Source organism: Coffea arabica, chromosome 8c (genome assembly GCF_036785885.1).
Source record: "Coffea arabica cultivar ET-39 chromosome 8c, Coffea Arabica ET-39 HiFi, whole genome shotgun sequence".
Taxonomy (NCBI): Eukaryota; Viridiplantae; Streptophyta; class Magnoliopsida; order Gentianales; family Rubiaceae; genus Coffea; species Coffea arabica.
In genome coordinates, this window is record NC_092325.1 from 40754470 (window position 1) to 40780027 (window position 25558).

The 25558-nt window shown below is 36.9% G+C and overlaps 3 protein-coding genes across 4 annotated transcripts; 1 reads left to right on the forward strand and 2 right to left on the reverse strand.

Annotated features, from left to right (window-relative positions):
• Window positions 1-961: 961 nt before the first annotated feature.
• LOC113706788 (uncharacterized) lies at window positions 962-6658 on the reverse strand. Its single transcript, XM_027228796.2, has 6 exons — window positions 6209-6658; window positions 5417-5697; window positions 5116-5208; window positions 4963-5034; window positions 4644-4760; window positions 962-2364 (listed from the first exon to the last, which is right to left on the reverse strand). The coding sequence occupies exons 1-6, from the start codon at window positions 6507-6509 to the stop codon at window positions 1177-1179; spliced, it is 2052 nt and encodes a 683-aa protein (XP_027084597.2). The 5' UTR covers window positions 6510-6658; the 3' UTR covers window positions 962-1176.
• A 3263-nt stretch (window positions 6659-9921) lies between these two features.
• On the reverse strand, window positions 9922-13097 carry LOC113707387 (NADH dehydrogenase [ubiquinone] iron-sulfur protein 7, mitochondrial-like). Its single transcript, XM_072063367.1, has 2 exons — window positions 12607-13097; window positions 9922-10401 (listed from the first exon to the last, which is right to left on the reverse strand). The coding sequence occupies exons 1-2, from the start codon at window positions 13023-13025 to the stop codon at window positions 10167-10169; spliced, it is 654 nt and encodes a 217-aa protein (XP_071919468.1). The 5' UTR covers window positions 13026-13097; the 3' UTR covers window positions 9922-10166.
• A 1788-nt stretch (window positions 13098-14885) lies between these two features.
• LOC113706542 (uncharacterized) lies at window positions 14886-19528 on the forward strand. Of its 2 annotated transcripts, XR_003452040.2 has the most exons (6): window positions 14886-15839; window positions 17013-17065; window positions 17391-17557; window positions 17642-17790; window positions 18168-18642; window positions 19332-19528. XR_003452040.2 is itself a non-coding variant. In XM_027228464.2 (5 exons), the coding sequence occupies exons 1-5, from the start codon at window positions 15071-15073 to the stop codon at window positions 18560-18562; spliced, it is 1533 nt and encodes a 510-aa protein (XP_027084265.2). In that variant the 5' UTR covers window positions 14886-15070; the 3' UTR covers window positions 18563-18787. The 2 variants fall into 2 exon arrangements, 1 of the variants encoding a protein (XP_027084265.2); XM_027228464.2 differs by lacking the exon at window positions 19332-19528 and having other exon boundaries at window positions 18168-18787.
• Window positions 19529-25558: the final 6030 nt, after the last annotated feature.

The window sequence follows — 25558 nt, forward strand, 5'->3', positions numbered from 1 at the left end:
TTGGACTTAGAAGGAAATAACGGAGAGCAGATAACTAAGCACAGCTTGGTTGGTTAAATGCTTTACCTGTATTCAAATGGTTAATGGGTTTTTTTTTTGTTGTTGTGGAAGGAAATGGTAAATGGGTTCAAGTTATCAAATGAGTCTCTTTGGTGAAAAAATTATAATAATAACGGAGAGGAGCCAAAGGCATGCATTCGCTGAAGTGAGAAAGTTTTAACTAATTTTAATAATTCTAAGGGCAAATTGACAGCGTAATCTCTTTTGAAAATCACTAGATTAGTAAGAAATTTGCTCAAGAAGAACTGAAAAAGTGCTCCAGTGAAAACAACTTCTGAACATCTTCAGTTAAAATCAAGAAATCACGTGCATTCAAGCATGCGAGCATATCTCGCTTTCTTCGGTTGATTTGCCAAATTTTCTTTTGAGTTCTGACCACGAGCCCAATTAAGCACACACATCAGTTCTCAGGTGAAAGGGTTCGTTCCAACCTAATTATGCATGCATTACTCAATCTAAATATTACTCCTCGAGCTCTCAAAAAGTTATTGAGGGATTGATTTATCCGAACACACGTGTGTCCATTTTGGCTTATTGCTTGCAAGACAGTTTCCAAACAGCACTAAATACAGAGGACCATCCAAAAGAGAAACAAATGACATTAAAATCATTGACGACACAAGACTCTTTTAAGTGTAAAAAGATCGATAAAGAAGAGCCGCATGTAACCGAGACCGCATACAGGATTAACCACCCCACCCTGTAACAAACATTACAGAACTCCCATTAGTAGAATTTTGTCATCGCTACGGCCACATAATCCTGTGATGCACAAATCTAAAGTGCAATGCAGGTCCCAGTTCAAAGAAATGCACACATCCAGCCACTTAAAACAGAAAACCGCTAGCAGATAGAGCAAATTATGTAGCCGACTAAGCAATTTGCGATGAACATAAGGATCTAAAGAAAGTTCAACCATACAAAAGACATAAACCAAAACAATTTTACAGTCATACTCGGCAAGTGTAAAGCCATAATTCTAACAAGCATTTAATCCACTAACACTACAAAGACCTACAAAGACCTAGGAAAAATTCACCAACGAACCTAAGACAAATGGAACAAAGACCCTGAATAATAAGGCCAGCCAGCCAGCCATGATCCCCATTACATGCATCATTCCTGAGGCGAGGCTTTTGAGACCACACTTGGCTGCTGGCTAGCCTGAGACGCTGTAGTTGAATCATATGCTCCCCGGGGATTGCCACCTGAACTGCCATCAGAAGAGTATGCTGGTGGTTGCTGGGAGTTGGAGTAACCACCACTATAAGCACTGCTGTACGTTGCCTGCTGCCCGTAGTTAGATTGAGAAGCTGGTGGTCCGCCATAAGGCGGGGCTCCATAGCCTGACTGAGATGCAGGGGCTCCATATCCTGGCTGAGATGCAGGGGCTCCAAAACCAGTCGATGGCGGTCCATAACCAGATTGAGCAGGTGGGTACCCAGGCTGGCCATAACCTCCTTGGGCAGTAGGTGACTGCTGAGTTTGCCCATAAGCTGGTTGACTAGTAGGAGGCTTTTGAGTCTGCGGGGGCCCGTAGCTTGAGCCATAACCTGATGGTTGCTGAGTCCCATAACCAGCTTGGGAAGTTGGAGGTACTCCATAACCAGGCTGGGCAGCTCCTTGCGGAGGGTAATTAGGATTAGGACTTGGCTGCTGACCAGCAGCATAACCTTGCTGGCCAGCAGCAGATGACTGCACAGGTGGAGCTTGGCTGGCATCAGCTTGAGTTCCATACGAAGGTGTATGGCCATCAGTTGGTGGGTTTGATACACTACCATATCCAGATGCAGAATGATAACCTTGTTGCTGATCATACCCAGGTACAGCATTTGGCTGGGATTGAGCATATCCAGACTGAGGGACAGTAGACTGGTATCCCCCATAACCATCCTGAGGATAACCTTGCCCTTGACTATAACCTGAAGCTGGAGCCTGATTATAACCATAGGCAGAATTGTCTGTAGGACCACCAGGACCTCCAGGAGCCTGCTGTTGCTGTGGAGGCTGCTGCTGGCTATAGTAATCATAGCCACCTCCCTGAGCATTCTGCTGATTTGATGGAGCAGTTGTCTGGTCCCAGCCAGAGGTATATCCACCAGAGGTAGGTTGGGGGGGATAACCAGGGTAAGGTGGCTGATTCATGTTATACTGAGGAGCAGGGCCAGGGTAAGCTCCAGGCTGAAGGTAACCATAGCCAGGTTGTTGCATTGGTGGACCAGGAGGAGCCCAGCTTGCAGGAGGTCGAGCTTGGTAACCTTGCTGAAGATAACCTCCTCCCATAGAAGAATTACGCATACGATTCTGCATGAATTCGATATCTTAAATGAACAATGCGGATCTCACTCAATGCATACAACACAACATGCAACGAAGAGATAAGTGGAAACTGTTACACAGGTACCCATAAAAGTGCAAATAACAGAGTAATCAGTATTCAAGTTGTGTACACCAAAAGTCATATCATATTTTAGCATACTTCCATTAAGCAAAGTTAGACGCCTACATACCGTACTGGGGGGGCTGGCACTATTGAAATACTCCAGCAGAAGCACATCCTCTCCTATTCGAGGCGAATAGGTACAAAAGAAAAGGCAAGGAAAAACTATACAGGCCTCATATACAAGCAATTACCCAGATGATCTTCTCCAATAGGAGCAACAGATGATAAATGAAAGTAGCAACGAGAACTTTAACTTTGATAGTCTAAATGTAAAAGAAAATGATGCATCAAATATTCTATCAACATTCGTCACGCGAATATTATATTACCCTAGAAGGTTATGCAATCATATCTACTTTAAATCACTGAACCAAAAGATTTTCACCAAACTGAGACAAAAACGGCAGAAATGAATGTCCAAAAGAAGATCCAGTTACCAATTACTCTTCATGGGAAGGGGTGAAGAGAAAGGGTAACAGTTAGCAGAGTATAGAAGACAGTCTATTCGAGAAAATAAGGGATAAAGAAAAAAGGTTTCCAGCAAACAAACCAGAATAGAGTAACAAGTTAACCTCTTCTGGCTGAATTTGAGGTTTTACACATCCAGTTATCCCCCCACACAACAAAAATATAAAAGACAATCAATGTTAAATAGGAATACGAAGAAAAAATTCAAATCGCAATAACTTCCGATCATTTCCCTTGATTCAAGCTAAATAAAATCAAGAAAATGCCAAGATGAATTATCCATTTGCCTATGTTTCATTTGCAATCAGACAGAGTTAATGGCAGTCAGCTCCCTTGCATCTAGGCCAAATTGGTCCTTATCTCCACAATATGAGGACATTTGTCAGAAAAGAGGTTCAGAACCATACCAGAAAAATGCTGAGGGAACACCAACACTAAATGGGTCCATGTTGGTGTCACTAAAGTCCATTACCTACTAACCCTACAATTGGCCCCAACAACAAAATCAGTATTAAGATACACAAAAAGAACCAGCATAATCCAAGACAAGAATGTCGGAACCCGAAAGCTATATACTCAAGCATTTCAACTGAGGATGACTGCATAACTTAGTTCAAGATATATCCTTCAATATCACAAGAACTTTATAAAGCCTTAGTTACCTCATGGAAAAGGCTGATCAGATACCTGCCTCACACAAAACCACATATCCAGATATCGAATAGTTCAATATAGGATTAACGCATATATCTCAATAACCAATGAAGCCATCAACACCACCAAACCTGAACTTTGACTTTCTACTTCCAAGATCCCCAGTCTTAATTCCACGACTCATCAAAACTGATCTGTAAACAATAATAAACTGCAAAAGAATATACAGCTTGGAACACCAAATGTGATCCTGCAGAGATATTCCATATGCCAAAATCTGTTCTCTATCTATATTAGAGAGGTGTACTCGTTTCAGAATAGCACACCACTAAGAGCCTATTGTCAAACTGAAACTAAGCATCTAAACAATTCATACTCTGATATATTATCATATTTAAGGAGGGAGAGTTAAATGGTTGGCAATACTAGCACTTGCTTTGGACACATTCGAACCAAGTATGATTCAGAAACAGGAAAGATGTCCAAAAAGTCTGAGAACCTATCACCTCGCAAAACCCACAGCATCAGAAAGCCAGCAATAAGCAAAACAGTCACATCAAAATGTAGTTTCCATGTTGTGAAGTAATTAACATCATAGTAAGGAAGCTACACCCCTAAAAAAAGTCCACTACTTAAAAGCAACACGTAACAAATATAAAAAACAACTAAACCAAAAAGACATTCATATTGCAATAGCAAAACACATCTAACTATCAGATTGTGATCAATTTAACTGGATCTAAAGGCCCAATAGCAAAGAAAGGGAGGCAGAAAATAATAACTCTAAGACCAAACCATGAATAAACAGCAATATACATGGTTTAAATGTTTTGAAAAGATAATGGGTTGCATCTACTTGTTAACAAGCTCAAGCTTGATCTCCTGTCTGCGTGTGCAGACTAACAAGCAGACATCCAGGCAAAAGTCCAAATGAATCATAGCAATCAAATTTCTTCTCAAGGGCAACTAAATGCCTGCCAGAGATGAAACTCAAATACTTATGGTCATCAAAACATACCTCAGCGATGACTTCATTGACCAATTGTTTTGCAGCCTCAATCTGTTCGCTAGTGCCATCAATTTGTAGTGTCCTTTCAGTGGATGTATCACCTGGGGGCAAGTGTAACGGTATCACCTGCAAAATTTTTTACAGCACCTATCAGTGTAAAATATTTCATCCACTTACTCGTGGCAAAAAAAAATATTTTAGCTGTAACATTGACAAAGCCATGAAAATTAAAGTAGAACTTTTATTATTGAGGAGTGAGATCCCACTAAAAGAAGCTGAATCCGGAATAGCAAAATCAAACAGAAACAAATGCAAAAAAGATGCACACCTGAATCCGAGCACCGGTTCTGGCTTGCATGTTTTTTATGGTATCACCTCCTTTACCAATAACAAGTCCAACCTACAACGAACACATCAATTTAGTCAACAACAGGAGGGATAAAGTCTACCATCTAATAGTCAACCATCTTTTGGAACTGACCTTGTTATTTGGAATCTGCATGACAAATTGATCAGCTCCAGCTGGTTGTCCAGTTACCCTTCGAGAAACTATACCTGAACCACCTGCATCAGCCTGTGAGCAATATGGAATGTTTTATTAACCCAGTTCAGCTGATCTATCACACAAAAATAACTACTCAACCTTTAGTTACACCGAATGTCATGAAACCAATGATTGTTTGAAATGAGATACAATCCTACAACCTAAACATTCCCTAGTATTTATAGCAAAGCACCCCAAAAAAATCAAATGTGAAAATTTACGTGACCAAAAAAGTTACCTCATTAAGGACATCTTTAATTAATTGCTCAGCTTTTGAAATCTGATCAGGGGTACCCATCAGCTCAACCCCTCGAGTCAGAGAATGAGGGTCTGCATCCATATCCCTGGTAACTTGAATCTTTGCACCAGACTGAAGCTGAAGGTACTTAATGGTCTCCCCACCTTTACCAATAATCACTCCAACCCGTCCATTAGGTATCTCTATCTTCTTACTTAGACCAGGATACCCGTATGAACTTGGCACTGAAGGAGCACCACTCAAGGGCTTTTGAACCACAGCTGCATTCAATCAAAGATGGAAGTTTATGCATCACTTGAATGCTACTAACATCAGAAGGACCTAGGAATTTGAAAAGGTAAATGAAATATGCAGAAGCATTCTCTCTGTGGAAAGCATATAATTGGATGAGCCGCACACTGAAGGATCAAATTAGAAACCGGAAAACCAAAAAAAAAAGGGGGGGGCAAGGACTCGTGCTGTAATTTAGTCATTGCCCTCCCACAAAATCCAACAAGGCGAGAGTAATGAGCTACACCAGAAACAAGCATACAGATTTTCTTCCGCAAATATGAAATATCACCATCATTAGTCATTACATATAAACAGGTTAATACGCAAAAAATTTAGTTTGAAGATCAAAATACCTACAAAAAAAAACTTTAAAAAACCCAACCGCCACAAGGCAAACGAAAATTACAAGGAAGCTTGCCAGAGTGGCGAAAGGCAGAGAAGAAATTTTAAAAAAAAAAATCTGCAGAAACACAAAAAAATAAAGGCTGAAAGTCGTACGTTCTATGGAGTCATATCCACCACTGCCACCGTTATCAACCCTAGGCTTCTTGCTAGGATCAACGTTGTTAAAGAGCCTGGCAGCAATTTCCTGAGCTTTCTGTTTAGCAAGCTGGATCTCATCCATAGGCGGTGGGACGCTGTTGTAAGCCGGAGGCTGCTTGGAGTCCGGAGGCGACTGAGAAGAGATCGGAGCAGAAAATCCAGTCGGTCGGCTCCTAGACGGAAGAGCCGCTTGGCTGTCTTCGTACTTCCTCTTATTGGAGAGTGAGTCCGAACCGTACTGCAATTCTTCCGCCATTGCTGCTCGTTCAGATACAGATATTTTTCCCGTGTGCACAGGTTCGGATGACAGAGAGAGAGAGAGAGAGAGAGAGATAAAAATGGGGGAACGAAAGGGTTGCGAAAACCCTAGAGAGAGAAAGAGAGAGAAGAAGAGACCGAGGAGGGGTTGATTGGTGGGTCATTTTATAGTAGATCGATTGGCCGGGCTGACCTGTGAGATTTTTTTTCGTTTTTTACTTTTCCGCTTTTGGGATTTAGAATAGTCGCTCTCGGTAGTTTTTATTTACCAGTTACCACTACTGTAACTTTAATGTTATTTCTGCTTCTTTTTTTATTTTTATATTAATCTTTAAAAAGTTAATAAAAGCCATTTACTCCGCCATGATTTGAGCTTTTAGTGGGCCTAGTGAGCTTTGACCCATTATTGTCTGAGCCCAGAATTCTTAAGCCCCTGTTATTTAATTGTTTTAATAGTAATAGTACTTAAATTTTCTTTTCTTTACTTTTTTATTTTATTTTGAAGTATTTTGTGGTTAAGATTTGATTGGGATAACAATTGAAGCGAGTACGCTTAATGGGACCTATTCGAAAATGAGATTGGAGGGGTAATTGCCTAAAAAATATATATATATATTATAATTATACACATAATATATTTAATTTTATTAATTATATTATTAGTTATAAGTACCAAATTATGTATATGTAATATAATTAATATTATTAGTTATACTAATAATTATACATTTATATGAATACAAATTATCGATTAATTATATTAATACATTTATACTAAATTACTAATTACATTTTATTCATTTACACTCGACAAATTTTTATTCGCCCTCGCAGGCGCTTGCGAGACAAGGAGAGGGGAAGGGTTCCCTACCCCCACCCTCACCCACGCTACTGTCCGCCCCGTTACCATTCCTCAAACAAGATATTAGCATTCTCTATTTAATCTTTTTTTTTTTTTTACATTATTGTTATTCAGTCATCTAATTCTTGAATTCCAAATGCTATTTTTTTTTTTTTTGAAAAGGAAACTTGAATTATATTAGTTATACGGAGAGTTGTACGTTACAAGAGTCTGGCTTGCTTGTCTAAGTTATGCACTAGATTAACATGATCCCTACTAACTTTTTTTGAATACCATCTGCCCAAAAAAAGAAGCCCATATCATCTAGAATCGCCCCTAACTGATACGGAAGACTCGGAAACATCACACAGATGCTGCAGGAGTAGTAGCAAGCAGTCTTGTTTCACGGAGGACTTCGGGCCTGTTTGGAATCTGAGTTTTTTGAGAGTTTGTCTAAAACTTTATTGTAGTGTGCTGTAGAAGTTTTTGAAAAAATTTTATAAAAATTGTAAGGTGAAAAACTTTTTTGTAGAAGTTTTTGTAAGGTGGAAAAACTTTTTTTCCTTTTCTTTTTTTTTCTTTCTCTTTCTTTTTCTTTTTCTTTCTTTCCTTTTTCTTTTCTTTCCTATCTTTTTCTTCTTCTTCATCCCAGCAGCAACGCAGACGCAGCAACAACGCAATGGAGTAGCAACACAATGCAGCCTCCTATCAGTCCCTCCTCCTACTCTCCCGCCTGCTCCACCCCCAACTCCACCACCAGCCCCACCTCCTGCACCACCACCTGCTCCTCCACCAGCATCTCCTCCAACGCCACCACCAGCACCACCACCACTACCTGCACCTCCTCCAACTCTAGCACCACCATCGGCTCCTCCACCAGCACCTCCTCCAATGCCACCTCCCGCCACCCCTCTCCTCCCTTTCCCCTTCTCCTCCCCTTTGCCCTTCCCCCTCCCTTTTCCCTCGCCCGGCAGTCAAGGCGCAACTCCTCCACAAGCCAGTCAACTTTTTTTTTTTGTTGCAATTTTCAGCCTTCCCCTCTCCTTACTCTATAAGAAGGATCACCTTACTATTGGCTTATTCTTTTTCTGCTACCGCTAAAACTTGCAGGATCCCGTCTGAGCCGCCGGCGACGAGTGTGCATTGGTCTTCTCCCATTTGCCTCCAGCATACGCTGCTCACAAACCCTGCACCTGTAGGCTCGTAATATTCCCACCCGGAATATTCAGCTCGACCTGGAGCCGGAGCTCCAGCAGAGGATGGCTCAAATCTCTTGACCCAAATAGACGAGCCCCATCTCTTATCGTAGACAACAACTTGATTGTCCTCGGAGCCACAGCTAAGCAGGCCGCCGCCCCTCCAAACGGATAACCCGACGAATCTCCTGGCATTGACGTGTCCCGTGTACGTCCGAATAAGCCGATGATCTGCAGTGTGCCACGTCTTCAAGCACCCATCAATTTAAAAAAAAGGGTACAAACTGCCGATGAAGGGAGCGGATGGCAGGGGGAAGATGGCGTGGAGAGGGAGAAAGGCAAAAAAAAAAAAGAAAATGTGGAGGCCGTGCCGGACGTGGTGGTCAGCGATGGAGGAGGTGGTGGGTTGGGATGGGGGAGGAAGAAGAAAAAAAAAGGGAAGGGAATTTTTTTTTTTTTTTTTGGTATTTTGAAATGTGTAGGTAAAAAACTTTGAGAAGTTTTTTGGGATCCTGTAGCAAAAGTTGTTAAAAAACTAGTAGGTAAAAAATTTGCTTAAAAACCTGGCTTCCAAACAGGCCCTTCATTAGCAACAGGTCCAGAGGATCACCATCAAAGTTGAGACCAAGAGGAGAACCTCTCCAGACCATTGTACAGGCATTGAAGTAAGAGGTGCGAAATTTAACTCCCATGTTTTTTTTTTTCTCAACTTATAGCAATCCAAACTTGTAAAAAAAAAACAAAAAACTGAACTTGATTAGGGTGTCGACTGTCAATTCTTGATTTCTATAAAAACAGAACACAGGAGTGATTCTCCTTAAATTCAGTGACAGTTGGCTTGTGCTTGCTAGAGTCGCTTCCTCTTTCCAAAGACTGAAATTATGTAGTAATATTGGTGTTTGTCGCCGTATTGAGTATTCATAAACCTTTCTTTGGAAGATGGCCTTTAAACATTTTTACTAGCACTGAATTTTGGACATCGTCCAAAACACAAGTTGACAGCTAACGAAATGCAACTATTGTCTAATTCATTGGTTCCTTAGCCCGAAGGGCATGGTATAATGCAGTAGTTTAATCGTTCTTGCTCTTGCAAGAGCACAAAACAAAGAAACAAAACTGGTAAGACTGAAAGACAGATTTAATTAGCACAGTAGGTGATACCTTACCTTAAAGAATTGAGGCAAACCAGACGATTAGAGCCAGAGAAATCTTTTTTAAAAAAAAAAATAGTGGTTTACATTAGCATGATATAGCAGCGGCCACATCTAATTGAATTAATGAAACGAGTCTAGTAAAACACCATGTCCAACTCGACAATGATTAGGAGCCCCTCTCATCTAGCTCACTGTTAAAGTCGAAAAAAACATGCACGCTTAACTCAATTTTGCGTCTTTATTATAAGATATGATAAACAGTGAAACAAAACCAATAGTATATGGCTCCAAGCAACACCAGTGGCTACTGAGTACAACAACGTACAATATAGTTCATGGTAGGTAATACCGTAATAGCCCAACTATCTTTTCCTTTTCATCACTTTTTAGCAAGGGAAACCACACAGTTTGGTTTATTCCAACAGAAAGCAAGCCATAGCAGCCCTGCAGTGCATCGGCAAGCCTTATTTTGTCCACCAATGAAGGAAATCCTTGCGCCTGTTGATTTTCTTCTGCAGCTGGAGAAGTCCATAAAGAAGACCCTCTGCAGATGGGGGGCAACCAGGGACATAAATGTCAACTGGCACGATCCTGTCACAACCTCTAACAACAGAATAGGAATAATGATAGTATCCCCCGCCATTTGCACAGCTTCCCATTGATATGACCCACCTAGGCTCAGGCATTTGATCATAGACCCTGCAACAATATTTTGGAAGAAGAAAAAGAATCAACAGCAGTCATTTGCCAAATTAGATTAACCACCAATATGCGCACACAACAATGATAATCAGTTTAGTGAACTTTAATTATCCACGAGAAAGACTATGCTAAGCAGCAGTACATATGGAATCAGGTCAAGATACATACACCAAACTGATAGCTGCCAAATCTTACAACAAAAAGTTTGCTTTTTGATATAGTAACTTTCACAAATCACCAATCAAGAATGTGTGAGTTAATTGCCTTTCATTATTCTGCCCACAGGTTTTTTGACAAAACAAGAAGGCTCCCCAACGAACAAGTGAACAATTCTCCAACAAAAAGAAAGATGTATAACAAATAAACTTCAACATGTTGATCTTCTAACTTTTGCACCAAAAAATGGATAACATTCTCAAGAGTAATGACATTCCAATGCTTCTATGAACCAAAAGAAAACTCTCTTCTAGTGAATAAAGATCAGATAGGAAAGGCAAACATAAAAAATACCCAATCCTCACAGAAAAGCTAGGCCCAGCACAGTTCCAAAAAATACTGCTGCCTGGTAAGCAGTGTAGTAGAGACAGCCAAAGTGATCCAGGAACATACTTTATTGAGTATTAACTATATAACATCCTAGAAGTTTTAGTTCGTAGGAACTTGTATGATACACTGCATTCAAGAGAGTCCTGAAGTAAACTTGTGTCGAACACAAATCCTTTCAAATAACAACAAAAACAATTTACAATCCTTCACGCTTATCAGGCTCTTGTGGCCACAACTCAATTCCATTAAAACATCAGAAGAAAGCACCACCACAACTGATTTTATTTTTATATCAACAACCTAATAATCAAGTTCTAGAACACCTTTGACCATTAAAATACTGACTCAAAAATACACCCAAGTAAATGGTAAAACTCACAAATGTACAACAAGGACAAGAAGAAAAACTGGATCAGGGATGGAAGGGTGAAAAAAAAAAAGTGAGCACAGCATGAATAGGATACATGCCGGGGGCAGACACCATGGTTGGTTTTACTTTCACACCATTGTACAGTATAACACTTAATAGAAACATCATTTTGTATACAAAAGTTTCTTTACTTGCAAAGGAGATCATCACTGCAAATTCTTAGGTGCATATTACGTTTATCAGTTTGTATCAAAGACTTACTCCAAATGGACACAAATAACTTGATATTTAGCATGCCAAAACTCAAGTTTGCAAAAGCTAACAAGCAACAGCATAAAATTATCAAATGGACCCACCAACGCCAAGAAGTTTACCCTTGGTAACTTAACCACTGATAAGTACCCACCATGTCCACAATTTATACAAGAAGCAACAGCCTATTTGCACCAAAGATAATTAATAGCATAATTGTGTTGCAGATCTTCCAGACTGGGTAAGTGGATTCTCACTCCAGTCCAAAAGCTCTTTTAAACGAGGCAAAGACATGCAGCCCCAAACAATTAAAAGAGAGAACAACCAAGAAAAGATACCAAAATTTCAAGGACAGACATCCACCCACCAATCTACCATAAACAATTTCATTCAAGGCACTTCATATTCCAATTCTTCCACAACCCCTCACCTCAGTTCTGGGAAAATCTTTCTTTAGTCACTCTGGAATTTAGAGCTTGTGATAAAGAAACAGAGAGGAACCCTTTAAATTTTATCCTATCTAACAACAACCTCACTAAAAACTCAGCAAGTTCACTAATTCAAACATTAGCAAAATCAAAATCAGGTTTCCAAAGTCCTAAAACCTTAATCTATTAATAAGACTAACAATCTAAAGCTCCACACTTCTCAGATGGAATTTGAAAATTTTCAAAATCCAACCAAGCGAGAAGGATGTAAATCATTGACAGGCAAAATCAAAAGCAGTTTGAACGACCATTGCCGTTTGTATCGAACTCAACAAATAGCATAAAAATTACACACAACAATTAAATAACCAAATCCCCCAACTCGAGGAAAGGGAACACATAATCAAACCTACTTACAAACTCATTAGCATAAAGTCAACGTATCAAAATCCCTACTCTGCCTTTCCTCGGGACAGCAAAAGAGGAAACCAAAATCCCAACAAAGAACTCATCTCCAAAAAAACAATGCGAAAATGTCGAAAAACTATTGAACAAGAGAAAATAGATAAAAAATTAAACTTAAGGAATTACTACTGAAAAACGTACTTGCGAAGAGCAGGAGCCATCTTATTGGTGAGAGTACCAGCAACAATCATGCAATCGGACTGCCTAGGGCTAGGCCTAAAGATGATCCCAAATCGGTCCATGTCGTAGCGGGCGGCGCCGGTGTGCATCATTTCGACGGCACAGCAAGCCAGCCCGAATGTCATGGGCCAGATGGATCCACGGCGGGCCCAGTTCATGAGATCATCCACCTTTGAGATCACATATTCAGCTGCCTTGGGCAGGCCCGTCGGGGACGAAGTTGAGGGAGGAGGCGCACGTGCGTAGGTCGTCGGTGCCGCCGAGGACTGTTGAGAAGAGGCTGTCGGAAGGGTAGTGTGGATTGAGGCTAAACCTGCCGCCCTCTGATACGACGCCGTCGTTAGCCCCAGGCGATTCGCGTTTCGAGCTAAGAGAGCCATTTCGAAGCGACGTTGCCAACAGACTACAGACAGGAGACCCTGCTTGATTTATTGGTTCCTTTTTTACGGGAAAAAAAATGTAAAATTGGTTCCTAATTAATTTGCAATAGTAGTTTGGGTGTTTGTCTGTTCCAAAAAGAGGAAGGCTAATATAGTTTGCTATTTCCGTTCTCTCATGCGACGCCGTTGTGCATTTCACATATTTTAACCAATGTCTTCACAGAAAAATTTTTGTGTTTTCCTTGAATACAATTTCCCAATCACCTTTTTACCTTACATATAATTGAATATATTTTTCAATCACTTTTTTGTCTTACATACATCAAATTACTACAGTATTTTTTTTTTTACAAAAGCTCCTAAAAATAACAATACAAATGAGACTTTAATATTCTTTCAAATGTCTTTCAAATAATAAATAGTAGCAAAAAATTCTGGATCTTTTATCAATGTCTTAATCCGAGAGGAAGAAAGGATAAGTCAATACAACGTAATAGTCATAGGTAGGTTGTTTAAATTATAAGTGGATATAGATTAATTTGTCTTGTTATTTAGACAATCATATATATATATATATATAATAAAATCGTATTCTCATTCTTATCGTTTCATGTTTTTTCTTTCTTACGTGGTTTAACGATGATACGCAAGTAGTTTCGATACGCTCTATAAAATGACCTACCCTCTTCCATCTCTCTCTTCTTTTGACTTTATTTTATCTTTCCTACGTGGCTTATGTATTTTAAGCAACCTAAATCAAGATAAAGCTACTTTTAATATTCTTATTAATATTTCTTTATATTCTTATCAATTCTTTTTTCTTATGCCTACACTACATATAGCCTCTAATATATGAATTTCAAGTATCAAATATTAAAACCGTCCTTATCATCCAAGTATAACTTATAAAACAATCCTTAACATTTTAAGGTGCTTTTTTGTGATCCATTATCATTCTATCGTAATCATATATTTGCAGCTGCTTGCTCCTCCTTTTGTTTGGATGTATATCAATTGTTATTTCCTATAAGAATTCTTAATATTATATGATTTTTATTTCGTACCCAAAGTTACATACTTTAGGCAACTTAAATCAAGATAAAACTACTTTTAATATTTTTATTAATATTTCTTTATATCGTTATCAATTCTTATTTCTTATGCTTACACTACATATAACCTCTAATATATGAATTTCAAGCATCAGATTCATGGTTAGGTATTTCCAGTACAAGCAGTTGGCACGTTAAAGCATCGATTTTGGCATTCCATTCATCTTGATTATCAGGTACATCTTCCTTCAATACACTAAGACAGGTTATAAGAATATTTTATATTACAATGTGCACATAGTAATATACTTAAGATAGGTTACAATAGATTATACATTAAGTTTGTATTTTACATCGACATTTTTATAAAATTGACTAAATAGTTTATTATTTTTCGACGATTCCCATTCAACAAACGGTTACAAAACTAGTTCCTATGTAATTTCAACTGTCATCTAGATCCAAAGAATAGCATGCTACTTGGTGACATATTATGAAAAAGTTATTAAGTTTTATATTTGTTTGATAATTCAATTCAATACTTAAATTTAATAGATTCAGATTTTAACATATTTGATAGCTAAAAATAGAATATCTTAATTTTCAGTGCCACTTAATTTCCTAAATAAAGTGGACTCCACAAAAAATAAGTGACACTAAAAATAGTTTTATTGCCGCAACAAAAAGCTGAGTAATTCGCTTAGTTCCCCCCGCCCATCCTCAAAAAAAAAAAAAAAAAAAAAAAAAACAAAAAACTAATAGTTTAATGCCAAGACTCCAGGGTCCAAGAGTAGCAAGACCAAATTCAAATACTGTCCGTTAGCTAAAAGCCCCAAAAGTTCCCTCTCGCCAGCACCATTCTCTACAGCGCCTAGGGTTTCAACATTACCGTTAAACCCCAAATTCTAAATTTCCAATCTCTTCTTCCTCTATCAAATTCGCAGAAATCAACCAGTAACCCACTCAATTTTATGCCATTTCAATAAAAAAATTATGCTTACAATGGACTCACAGTTAGAAAACCATGAGCCCATGTTAAGAGAATCGATCAAGCACTTTTTAGCCTCATACAGAAATGGAAACTCTGATTTCTCCCCTTTCGAGGCGATTTTCTTCCGTTTAATCCAAAAAATGCTCGACCCACCTCTTGAAATTACTTGGTTTTACTCTGCAGTCACTTTTCACAGCTCAAAAGTATCAACTACCCCAGATATCACTTCCAACAGAATGATGTTACTAGTTAAAGATTTGTTTCAGTTGTTAGTTTCGTCTTCCAGTTTGAGTAATGGGTGGAAAAGAACTGCATTGCTCGCGCCGGTTGTTTTCCGATTATATGATATGGTTCGTGATTCGTTGACAAATGGTTTCCCTTTGAGGGAAGAAATTGAGGATTTGTTGGAAAAAATAGTTAGTTATATTAGTGTTTGTTGTTGTCTTGATGTTGAAAAAGGAAATTATTCTGATCTTCCGATGGTCTGTTTTGAGGATTTGGTCAGGGTTTGGACTGTTGATCGGGTGGATGAGGGTTGCGATTACAGAGACAATCTAAGGGTGTTTTTTCCAGTTTTGAGCGATGAGGCTCGTGGAGGGGTTGATGGAAGAAGTGGGATTGAATGTTTGGCTGGGATTGTCCTTTGTGAGGTGTTTTGGTTGAGGTTGTGCTTGAAATTCAATCAGGGAATTAGGCGAGACAAGCTGGAGATGGATATGCGGAACTGGGTAGTTCAGACTATCAATGGCTTTGAGAACATTTACTTTTTGGGTCAGATACTCCATGTGAATTGCTATTCATTTACCATTAGATATTGTTTGAATCTGGTAGTTGGTTATGCTCGATCTTAGAATCAATTGCTTATCTTCCATTTTATGATGGTAGAATTTGTACAAACTACTATAGAGTTCATGTTATGAGGCCCTGTGTTGCATACAAGCTGTAGGTTTTCAATTTAGTGGAGCAAGTGTGTCTGTCCAAATGCTATAATTATCAACATGCAAGTATTAATTGTGGAGCAGCAGATGGGTTTGAGGGTATCATGCAGTCACAAAGCTGCTGATACTGATTCTTAGTTGATTGACTAATTTGTACTTCTTTATTATGGTTGAAGCTCTTACCTGAGCCACAAATTCGAGGAAGAAACTAAGTACTTTGTAAGTTTGATTGTATGTTCTTGACATGCACTTATGGTGATATTAAACTCAAAAGGAGTTCCACGTTGGCTTTCTTGCATATCATTATTTTGCACTTAAAGATAGCCAATCAGCTTGCAATTAATCACTTTGCATTATTATTTTGGAGAGAGCCATTCAACCTGAAATTTGTTCTATTGGATGGATTGCGCATTTCTTTTCAAGGTCTCTCTGACTCTCTCTATTCTCCTTGCTTGTAGTGAATCAGAGGTTCTTATCTTCCTAGAATTACACCAATGCTCGTGTAACCAATTGATTTTCATTTCCTTTGGGTCTCCACTTATGATTAGAGAAAGAATGTGAATGTACTTATAATTTAATGTCATTTCAAGCTTAACTTGGAAAGGATTGGTCAAGTGACAAGCATCAGAGTCCAGTAGCATGTTTCCATTTTTTATTGTTTGTTGACTTCCTTTTTTCTTTTTGTACAAGTTCTTGTTGATCTGTAGCTGCACATTTTCCCTTGTGGAGTCTCAGTCTCTTGTGCCTTTTCTCTTCCATTCTTAATATCATTTTCGGCATATGTAGAAAATCATTGCTTAAATGGTTATAATGCTATTCAATAATTGGTTTCACATTTCTTTTGTATAATATTGTTGTGATTATTTGAAGATCTTCTATTAGTTCTTTCTTCCTTATTCAGTCAAATTAGTTTTCTAGTAGCAGCTATAACTAGAATACAATTTATGTGGGTCTTTCTCAAAAGCAATTTCTTACATGTTCCTTATCTTAAACTACTTCCTGGCAGATATGCTTCTTAGAATGCTGTTGGAGCCAAGCTTGCCAATCGCTAACTTACTGGTCAGTAATTGCAGTTATTATTTTTTCTATTTTATCATATTATTTAGGTTTGAAGTAGTGGGCTTTTTGTTGATCCCTCATAATTAAAGAGCCCAGAATTGGGACCAGATGATATTGTGCAGGTAGCTGGCTTCTTCTTTGTTTATGGGGTAACTTTAGTCAAAGTGCCCAGTATGATCGTCAATCATTATTTATTTCTTCCTGCAATTTTTTCTCTGTTGTTATGATTTTGTGTGCATATTTCTTTTGTCACTTAAAAAGAACAGTGACCTTGTGCTAATCATAGGTGTTTATTGACTGAAAGTTAATTTGCTTCCTGCTGCAGAGTTCTGATGATGCAATGTCTCTGATGAAGGTTCTTTATGATGCTGTCTTAATTGTTGACTATTCATGTCTCAATTCTCGTGGATGGATGCAGCTGTGTGACAATCAGTTTGGAAACTTGGCTTTGATGTGGTTATTAGTTGCTGATGATGCTGTACAGTTTGCTAGGTATGGCTTGTGTTACCCTGGATGGGATTCAAAGATAGCATCAATCATGGATTGAGCATTAATGCTGGAAATCTTTGGCGACAGGGATATATGTGACCACAGCAGGGCTCTTTCCTATGTCAATTCCTTCACTGAATCTCATTTATCTAATCAGTTGATTAAATGGATCTCTAATCAAGCTTGCGTGGAGGATGGATTGACACATGATATTGGCACTCCCAGAGATCTCATCAGTGAGTTGCTTTACTTTAATCCTGAGTCAAGCTGCTTGAGTTTTCCAGCTGCTTACAAGTTTGCTTCCTATATCATCATCAGCGATGTTATCTTTATTTATTTTGAAAAAAAAAAAAGGAAAAGAAACGAGTAAATCGATGCATTTCAAATTCTGTAATAATAGTAGTGTTGTCCTTTTGCTGCCATGTTAATGAAGCTAGAACCAGTTTAGCTGAAATAGAAGTTACCTTTTTTTACAACTTTTACCCATACACTCATTCCTATCACAAATTTAGCCGAGGAGAAGCTGCCTGATATACAATTTTTTATTCTTTCTTTCTTCATGCATGTGAGAAAAGATGCATAATGGCATTATTTTATATTGTTTTTTTAACAGGGTGGCTGTTAGTTCTTGAAGATCAAGGACTTGGAGTTTTCTATCACAATCTGTCAAGGTTCCTAACTAAAACAAAACTTGAGACTATAATTACTTGGAAAAGCATCTTGAGTTGCTCTGGGAATCTCGGAAAAAGGGAATATAAAGTCAATATGGATGAGGAGATGGCTGATCCCTCTTGCCGTGCAGATCCAGCTTCCATAGTGACACACGAAGCATCAATAGAGGGCACAAGAAAACGCAAAGATGGAACGAGAGAAGAAGTTGAAACAAGGGTTAAGCATGTCAAGTATAACCTTCATGAAACCTCAATTTACAAAGATAAATTTGGAAGTGGAGTAGACATGTGTAATCCAGTCTGTGATGAAGATATGGAGGTTATGGTTACAGGATAATTAGAATCCACTGAGGCAGGACTTTGTGGAGTCCAGAAGATACTCAAAATGTCGAGGATACATTTTTTGGCTACACCAAGGTATCTCCTCCCCATCCCTTCTTTTGGGACTGGCAGATGTAGTATACTGCCACGGCTCTCTGCCTGCTGGCTTTAAAGTGATGGTACAGTTAAAAACATGCATATTGTATCAAGTCAATGCGAAGAGAAACTTTTGTGGCTGTAACAGTTTGGGCATTTAAAATTTTGCTTGATGAGTGTTTTGTTTTGTGCTTCAATTTGTGCATGTGTTTGCATTGCCATTTTTCCCAAAAAAATTTTACTTTTTTTCTAAACTCATTTCCCAATCACCTTTCTTTCTATCTTTAGATGCAAGTCTCTGGAGAAAGCTCTATACATTGAAGATTACAGCCCATAAAAAAATCCCTATTCTTAACGTGTAAATATTACCCACCCCAAACAAGCAAAACTTTTTTTTCCCCAATTACATGATCATTCAAAAGGAGTCTATCATGCTTTTAGGCCCGCAACCAAATTTGGCTTTCGTTATTAAACTCTCGACTTTCATCCAACAGATTTCTCAAAGGCCCAACCTCAGAATGGACCAAGGGCAAAAGCCTAAATACCATCTTCACCAAATCATTTCTGGAGACAAATTGTTCGGATATTCAATATTTTTTAAAAATTATTATTTTATTTGCATCATCAACACATTTTATTATTTTATTTCCTCCAACTTGGTAATGAGAACCACGAATATCATCTGCCAGGTGCCGGAAGCTCTCCTCCGTCTAACCTCGGATTGTACAATCTTAGCCGTCTGACAAATCTCACAAGGCCCAGGCTCTTGGGTGGGTGGTTTTATTGCTTCATCTGGGCTGTGGCATGGCTACCCATTCTCCATTCTGGATCTGTCACCCATCCTTCCAGAATTCAGCTGGACTTCTATCATAACTTTGATTTTATTGTTTTGTTGTTGGGGGGAGGGGGGGGGGGAAGGTATTTCACCACTTTGCACGCTTGCCAATGTAATTTCTATGAAAGATATATAAAATTTCAGTTGAAGTATTTGTTTGATGAGGTGATTAAATTGGTTTCCCCAATCTATTGTTAGCAACTACCAAGTGATTGTCATTAGCAATTGCCTGGACGGTGAAGTTCTGTGGGTCTCTCGTTAAGTTGAGTGAGGCTCTATTTGGTGTGCCCTGAGTGTAGTTTATCTTTTCTCCTGTTAGATGCCTATTGTCGGGAAAAAAAAAGAGCAAGTGATTGTCATTGTGGTCCATATACAACATATATAACTTGACAACTCAATTAACAAAATGTATTAACTGATCAAATATAGAGTAGTATATATACTCAGACTCTGTTTGGATTGCGAGTTTTCGCAGAAAAAATTCTGTCAATGCACTTTTTTAACTTAACATATATTACATTGTTATATTATTATACTACTTTATTGTTACATCCACGACAAAAGAATTTGAAATAAGAAGTCATTTTTCTCGTTCAAATCAAGGAAAATGGATGATTTGAACAAAGAAAAACTTTTGGTTCTTGTAATCGATTAATTTAAGCATATAGAGCATCGTACATTTGCTGAATAACTTTTTTTCCTTCCTTTCAGATTAAAGCAACTTCGATAAAATTAAGTCCGAACAAAAAAAAAAAAGTTATCTTATAGTAATTTCCAGTGCCAACTACCCACATAGGAAAAAAATGGCTGATGAAATTTCAAACGCTCTTAAAATATTCATCCGAACTGCAACATCCAAAAGCCAAAGATTTCAACCAGATATACTTCAATTGCGTGAATAGGTGAACCTGATAATGATGGTTTATCATCCGAAGACCGTTTTAAACCATACCTTATGTTACTTTCACGTATAGGCACTGTCTTTTTAATTTTTTTTTTACCTTTTCTTTGTTCACTTTTCAATTTCCGCATTACCTTTTAGGTTCCCAGAACCTGATTGGCTTAAACTAAAATCAACGACTATATAATTCTAGAACGTAGCCAAGTATGATGTATTATCATTGGAACTCTTTGGAGAGCAATGGTCCACCATGATCCCAACCAACCATATACTTCAAAAGATTTTCTTGTACTGTAGCATTTGCTTGCATTTCATGTGGACAGCTAACCTGACAATTATTTGGTGGACTTTTTAAATGCTTTTTGGGTCCTTGTTTTTCTTGTATCCTTTTAGATTCGTATATTCCTTTTGTTTTTCTTTAATTGGCACAAGTAGGTTAAATATTTTGGTAAGAGTAAGAAGTTTCCCTCCAATTTAGTATGATTTAGAACATTTTCCGATTTATTATGCCTTTTCTTGTTCAGAAGACTTTTCTTTTTAAGAATGTCAAAAAAAAAAACCATATTTTCTTGGTTTCTATTTAGTTTTTGTTTTGGCAATTATTTTCGATGTTAATTGAACAATGTAGAATCTATATTTTTACTTATTCTTGATGTCTATGAACTATAATTGAACTAAGATTGATAGGCCTACTTATTTGATGGATTGCTATTTTTTTTAAATTTTTGTAAAAAAAAGTAATATACTGTGACAACAATATGATCTGTGTAAGACAAAAAACAAAGTGATTAAAAAATGTGTCAAGAGAATATTTTAAAAAATTTTGTATGAAAACTTACAATCCCGATGCCCTTTAAATTCGAGTTGACTTTTAAATATGTAATGGTAAAAACTACTTACTCTCCAAAATTATTGATACCAAGGTATTTTTTTTTAGTGCAAGTGAGAGGGTGTGAACCTGGGACTTCTCACTCATATTGCCTCCCTCCGAACCTCTGAACCCTTCCCTAACATTTTTTTATTTTGTATGTTAAATAGTTTTTTTATATATTTTTTACGGATAACTTTTTTACACACAATCAGTGTAAACTTTTTTTTTTTTTTTGTCCTAGCAAGATTAAAACATGCAACATGACATGAATTCAAATCATACACATATAACATACATCCAAAGTTATTAATGTAAAAAAAACACGATATTATTAGTGTATAAAAAGTTAATCATTTTTTATTGATACCAAAGCAATTAATATTTGTAATCTCTAACGTTGTGAACATTGGAATATATTGTTAGGAAATATGACTCAAAAACGAGAACACAAAATGAAATTTATACAATATATAAGGAAGAACGTCACTATGCAGTGTAAACATACGATGTCACTTTTTAATTTCTATTTATAACCCCAAATTTTAATGGTAAAATCGCCCCAAATAGACTACAAAAACTTTCTAATATAGATCATATAATCACTTACTTGCATAATCACCCATTATTTTCTCCAATTAGTCGGTTAGTTTGGACAACTTTAAACTATTAAACTAAATACAATATTCCTTCTTTCGCAATTCCAAAATAACCCTACCTCTTCACTCTCTACAACACACATATCGAGTATGCGTCGATTACTATTGCAAACGAATCGAGCGATTCAAGTCAAAGTTCAAGTTCGAGTTTTAAATTGACAGTTCGTCGAGTTTGAGTTCGAACTTGATAAAATTAAATAAAGACTCGGATCAACTCCACTCATTTGTATCCTAGAAGAAGGAGAAAAGGTGGAGAATCAATGCCACGTTGCAGGTATAACGTGAGTCACATAAATATATGACGTGAGAAGCACGAGAACCATTGGATCATGAAAGTTGAAGCCACACCAACCGGAGGAGTCGATCAAATTACACGTGCCCCCCCAATACCGGGGCTTTTAATTCCCAGAATTGCCTTCTACTCTTTCCTTGCTTCCCTTGCTTAATGCCTGGCCTTTTCTGGTTAGTTGTTACAGGCCACCCCAATCAATAATAATTCCCTCTTGGTCAAATATTTCCCTAACAATTTTTTTTTTTTAAAAAAAACACAATTATGATAATAAAAAAAAAGTGGGAAAACAGAGTCCACCGACAGATTCATTCCCTTTTCCTTTTCTATCTTTTATTTTTCTTCTTTTGAACAAAACTTGATGCTATTCTCAAGAGAAAATATTTGCTTTCATGTTAATCATTATGTCTTGTATTGAAAGACAGTTGACAAGATCAAATAGTAATTCGTACTCCTAAAATTTCAAACATCACATGTTGTATTAATAAAAACTTTTGACTGGGATTTGCCAGAATCGAACAAAGGACAATATTTGAAGGTCCCATCTCATTACTTCAGCTAATATGTAAGCCCTTTTTTTTTATAAAAAAAAAAATTTACTATTTACTAATGATTATCAGAGATTCCAGTAATTTTTTTGTTTTGACAAGTGAACATTTTAAAATTTGCAAAATTAAACAATAGTTCTACTGTTATGTTCCTTTAAATATATTTGCTGCTATTTAAAAGATTTAACTGCAATTATCAACTTATTATCCTGTACAAGTTCAAGGGCCGGCTTTGTCAGAAAAGCAATTTTTCTGTTACATTTTCCGTGAACACATTTTTCAATCACCTTTTTATCTCACATATATCAAATTGCTATAGTATTTTTTCTACAAAAAAAATTCAGATTGGATAGAGTATTATTCCAAATAATTACTGTAATATTTTTTTGTATTATGATGTGTATGAGATAAAAAAATAGATTGAAAAATGTACTTATGAAGCAAGCGAAAAATCTTTTCGAAAAAAATTGCTATCCAAACCATCAAATTCTCCGTATCCAAAATTTCAACTTCTTTGGTGGGTTCCTCCAATTATATTACAACATTGAATAGAATTTTCGTCATTAATGCAAAGCCAAATTAAGTACATCAATTGTGTACGTAGTACTAGTTAGCCAAGTCTTTCACGTAAGATATAAATTAGGAAAGAAACTCGTCTAGGTATATATCATTATCATCTCATGATTTTGATAGACTCTGGTGCTGCTTTATCTTCTTACTTTCTTGAGACTACTTCTTGTTGCTGAATACTACTAATAGTTAAAGTAAGTAGTACTTTTTTTTTTGACAAAAAAAAAAAAAAAAAAAGTAAGTGCTGTAGTATTTTGTTTAATTGCTCCAAGACATGGTGGAGGAACCTGTGAATTATACTCTTTCCGTCCCGTTTTGTTAGTCTTGATTTTTTTTCACACAGATTAAAAAAGTATAATTAATTTGATTGGAAACATAAATTTAGATTCATAATCTCCTAAAATACCCTTATGCTAATCACGAAGAGTGCCAATTAATATCAGTTACAGCTAACGAGTTAGTATTAGAAAAGCTCAATGTATTCAATGTAGCGGGTTAGTAATTAATAACAATGTATTAATAACAAGATATTTAATAAGGGTATTTTAGACAATTTGAAAGATTACTACATTTTTTTAATGGGAAAGTGGACTGCAATTTGGGACAGACGAAAAAGGAAAACAAGACTATCAAAGTGGGACGGAGGGAGTAGTCTTTAGCCTGATCTAGTTCTTCCTTTAATGTCTACAAATGGCGAAAACCATATGAATTCGAACCAGAAGACCATAGCACATGCAAATCATTAATGGATTAGTCAACTTTAATTCAATGCACTTTTCCAATACCCGTAACGGTAGTAATTGCTCCATCCTTCCTATCCATCTTCCTCTGTTTCGCGAGATTTATGGCTGGGCAGTAATTGCAATTTAGACTTTGATTATCTTGGCGCGTTAACTACGCAACTTTTGTATTACTAGTACACTTGCCAAAGAAGACCATCGAATTAGAATTTAGAGGTGTAGACGAGCCTCCGAGCTTGCAAGTTTATTGAATATAAAATGTTGTTTAATTTTAGTTTAGAATTAATCTTTTCTTCTATACTAACGGTATATACATTGTCAGCATTGGATGAATGACAATTATGCAAAATTTGAATTTGAAATTCAACTTTTACACACACGTCATAAATCAAACGGTAATAGCGTATACACTGTCAATATTGGATGAATGACAACTATGTAAAATTTGACATGTCATAAATCAAACGTTGATAGTATATATACTGTCAGTACATATAAGATTGATTTTTACTATTTAATTTAACTATTTAACAGACAAAATCCAAACAAACTTCTACGAAATCAAACTCGATTGGAACGTTGAGTAATTGGTTCATTTTTCAACCCTATCCCTATATCGAACTGCATCATCATGACATGCTACAACAAATGCAGAAGTAGATATATAATATGGATTTTTTAAATCGACATTCATCAAACACTGGTTAACATATTTAAATCACATCTACCTTATTATACGAACACACGCAGTCACAATTACTGCATGTCTTGTATTTAGACACTTTTCAAATTAATTACACTTCTCCAATATGGTGGTAGGCCATGAAATTTTTGCAAGCCATCTTAAATTGTTCAATATATATTGCTATAATTAGGAAGTATCGAGGTTTAAATAAATCAGAAATTGAAAAAATGGTTCATTGGAACAATCCAAAGTGTATCACATGACTCATAACTGGTGATTAGGGTAGAAATCTTTTGTTTTTTCTTTCTCTCTTTTTTCTCCTCTTACTAACACACTTTAACACTCCATCAAAAAACCTGATCATTGAATTTGTCAAAGTAGAAGACATAAAAAGCTAATATTAACCATGGATGACCAAAAAAAAGATCAAACAATAGACTTGATTTTTAGTAGGATCTTTATACTGATCAATCCACAATCTTGACCCGGTTGCCTCCGTCGCATTCTGATGGTTACATGTAAGACCTCATTGCATAACCTTACTTATAATTAAAGTGTTAATCAATAAACCCAAATTAAACAGAAAAATCTAGTTTTGTAAGCCAAAAAGAAAAAGAAAAAGAAAATAAAATCCCTAGTCTAGAAGGTAGGTTAATGAGAAGACATTTTAACACATCATGTACTTAACTCAGAGATCTGAGTTAAGTTCGAGTCAAAGATTCCCAAGAAATAGACCGGCTAAGCATACTTACCATGAATACTTTATGCTCTAATACTTAATTAATCAACTGTCCTTAATTAGTACCAGTGGACTCCCCGCA